This window comes from Nicotiana attenuata, unplaced genomic scaffold, assembly GCF_001879085.1.
Source record: "Nicotiana attenuata strain UT unplaced genomic scaffold, NIATTr2, whole genome shotgun sequence".
Classification (NCBI taxonomy): Eukaryota; Viridiplantae; Streptophyta; class Magnoliopsida; order Solanales; family Solanaceae; genus Nicotiana; species Nicotiana attenuata.
The window spans coordinates 4,391-7,559 of NW_017683484.1; the positions used below are offsets into that span (position 1 = coordinate 4,391).

At 37.5% G+C, this 3,169-nt stretch overlaps 1 protein-coding gene across 1 annotated transcript; it reads right to left on the minus strand.

Annotated features, from left to right (window-relative positions):
* Nucleotides 1–1,541: 1,541 nt before the first annotated feature.
* On the minus strand, nt 1,542–2,586 carry LOC109222058 (the record flags this gene model as incomplete). The annotated part of the gene is made up of 2 exons (XM_019386469.1): nt 2,346–2,586; nt 1,542–2,072 (listed from the first exon to the last, which is right to left on the minus strand). Coding segments are annotated over exons 1-2 (772 nt in total), but the record flags the coding sequence as incomplete, so codon positions are not given.
* Nucleotides 2,587–3,169: the final 583 nt, after the last annotated feature.

Here is a 3,169-nt window from a genome sequence, read left to right on the forward strand (position 1 = left end):
AGACCATAACAATTGATAAAAAAATCTCCGCCCACGCCAACAAGTGCGAGGCTCACCAAGAATTCTCAACCTGTGCGCTCTAATTAACAAAATCTTCGCCTGCGTCAACTGCTATCTCTGTAAAAAAAAATTGCGGGGAATGAGTCGCTAGCTCAGTGATTAATAACACTTAACCACAATCGTTTTTATTTGGGGACAAGTCAGAAAACATGCTAGTATATCAAACAGAAAACAACATAAAAATGCCCTTTCAGAAACAATAAATAAATTTCAGTCTCATCACGCTTTTCTTGTAATATAATATAATTAACAATTCAGTAATAAGCTCGGTAACCACTGTATAATATCAGTATTCAAATTTTTTGGGAGGTTTCAATGAACGGGTCATGTAATCGGTATAACTGTGGACTTCTTCGCAAGAAGTCAAATATAACGGTAGTCCCTACTTGAGGAAAATCGTTAACGGTATGCTAGTTCTACCTTCCCACTAGCGAGGGCTATAACGGTAATCGGTAATTAAAAGGTGCACCAGGTCTAACGAACCCACCGTTAGCTACGGGATCCTTCAATGTCTACTCTCATTTATACTTGTCTCTGTAATCCATATATACTCGTAGAAACTATTTTAAAACAATATAGGGCATTTAGGTTTTTATCAAATCATATAATTTCCTTTCGGTAACAGTAAATTCAAGTAACGATCGAACAGATCTAGAGACAACGAAAATATTTAAAACTACGGTATTCATCTCAAATAACTATTTCGGTATCATATCGAGTAAAAGACTTGTCCCAGATGCAACTCAAAATAATCGGTAACATATTTATATTAAAAATCATGTGTAAATCATGCAAGTTATGAAAACACAAATTGCGGCAAGATTACTACTCACAGTACTCGTGCCGAAATACCAGCTGCTTCACCTCAAGCAACTCGTACAAATTCCTCCAATCAATCTATAATTACATAATATCGATCTCATGTTAATTTTCTTATTTAGGCTAATTCATAGCTATTTTAGAATACCCAACCCTCGTGGTTTCATGTTTGACTCTTAATTTGCCCAGAATAATTCTTATTGGTATTTAATTTCTTATACCTTGCGAAACCCTTCAAATATATGAACTGAGATTAAAAAAAAAAAAAGAATTACCAGAAGAAAAGAACCGAGATAAGAAATTCGAGTATTACCCGTACAAACCAGTGCGTATTTTTTTAAGTTTTCTCAAGGTTTGGTTCCAGCCCTTTTTTCCTCTTCATCTTCTCCTCTCTTTTTGAAATTTGTTTTCTGCGTTCTGCGTTCTGAAGCAGAAGCTTTTTTTTTTCCGTTTTTCCTTTCTTTCATTTGTGTTGATATAGTTTTATTTTATGGGCTTGGGCCCATTTTGTGAAATCCTTATTTTTTTTTACAGTTAGTTTCTTATTTTTTTGTTGTTATTATTATTATGCTAATGACCAATACACCCTTATAAAAAATATAGGGTATTAAATCCTCCCCACCTTATGAAATTCGATCCCCGAATTTAACTTAAGTACATACCTGTAGACTGAAACAAATGGGGATACTTCGCTTGCATATCTTTTTCTAGTTCCCAAGTAGCTTCTTCAACTGTATGATTTTGCCATAAGACTTTTACAAATTCAATTTCTTTTGACCCTAGCTTTGTTACTTGCCTATCAACAATTGCCATCGGCTCCTCCTCGTAAGACATCTTTTCATCAAGCGGTATAGCAGGTGCTTCAATCACCTGAGATGAGTCTGATATATATTTTCTTAGCATTGAGGCGTGAAACACTGGATGAATAAAGGACAACTCAGGAGGAAGTGCCAAACGATATGCCACCGCTCCCACTTGGTCTAATATCTCATACGGTCTTATAAACCGGGGGCTCAACTTGCCTCTTTTCCCAAACCGCATTACACCTTTCATAGGGGAGACTCGTAGGAACACTTTGTCTCCAATTGTGAACACTAATTCTCTTCTTCTCTTATCAGCATAAGACTTTTGTCTACTTTGAGCTGTAAGCAATCTCTGTCTGATCGACTGGACCTTGTCCAGAGCTTCTTGTACTAGGTCGGGTGCCAATAAATTAGTCTCACTAGCTTCAAACCAACCGATAGGAGAACGACATCTTCTACCATACAATGCTTCGTACGGTGCCATTTGAATACTGGACTGGAAGCTATTGTTGTAAGCAAATTCAGCTAACGGTAGATAAGTGTACCAACTACCTCCAAACTCAAGAATGGAAGCTCTCAACATATCCTCCAAGATCTGAATAGTATGTTCAGATTGCCCGTCTGTTTGAGGATGAAATGCAATACTAAGATCTACTCGTGTACCTAATGCTTCTTGAAAACATTTCCAAAAACGTGAAGTGAACTGTGATCCTCTATCAGAGATGATGGATACTGGTACTCCGTGAAGTCGGACAATTTCGTTCATAAATATCTGTGCATATCTGACTCCACCATATGTAGTCTTCACCGGCAAAAAGTGTGTTGATTTCGTTAGTCGATCTACAATCACCCATACTGAGTCATAACCTTTAAGGGTTCGTGGTAGCCCGGTGACAAAATCCATAGTAATTCTTTCCCATTTCCACTCTGGAATCTCAATTTGTTGTAGTAGTCATGTGGGTCGTCGATGCTCAGCCTTGACCTGCTGACAAGTTAAACAACTAGAAACAAAGTTAGCAATATCTTTCTTCATACCTTCCCACCAATAAAATTGCTTCAGGTCATAGTACATTTTTGTGGATCCAGGATGCATAGTGTATTTAGTGTTGTGAGCTTCTTTAAAAATACCATGTCTTAACCCATCTACGTCTGCTACACATAGTCTGTCACCCATTCGAAGAACACCATCACTTTCAACAATCATATCCTTGCTTTTACCAGCTAATGCCTCATCTCTGTATTTTCATAATCGTTCATCCTCATATTGGGTGGCCTTAATGCGCTTAACTAATGAATACTTAGCCTGAGCACAAACTAACAATGCCTCTGAATTTCTGACACTAAATCTGATACCTGTATCTTCTAGTCTCTGAATATCTCTGGCCAATATTCTCTTTGCAGGGGCTATATGTGCCAAACTCCCCATAGATTTTCTACTCAATGCATCAGCCACCACATTGGCTTTTCTAGGATGATACAAAATAGAA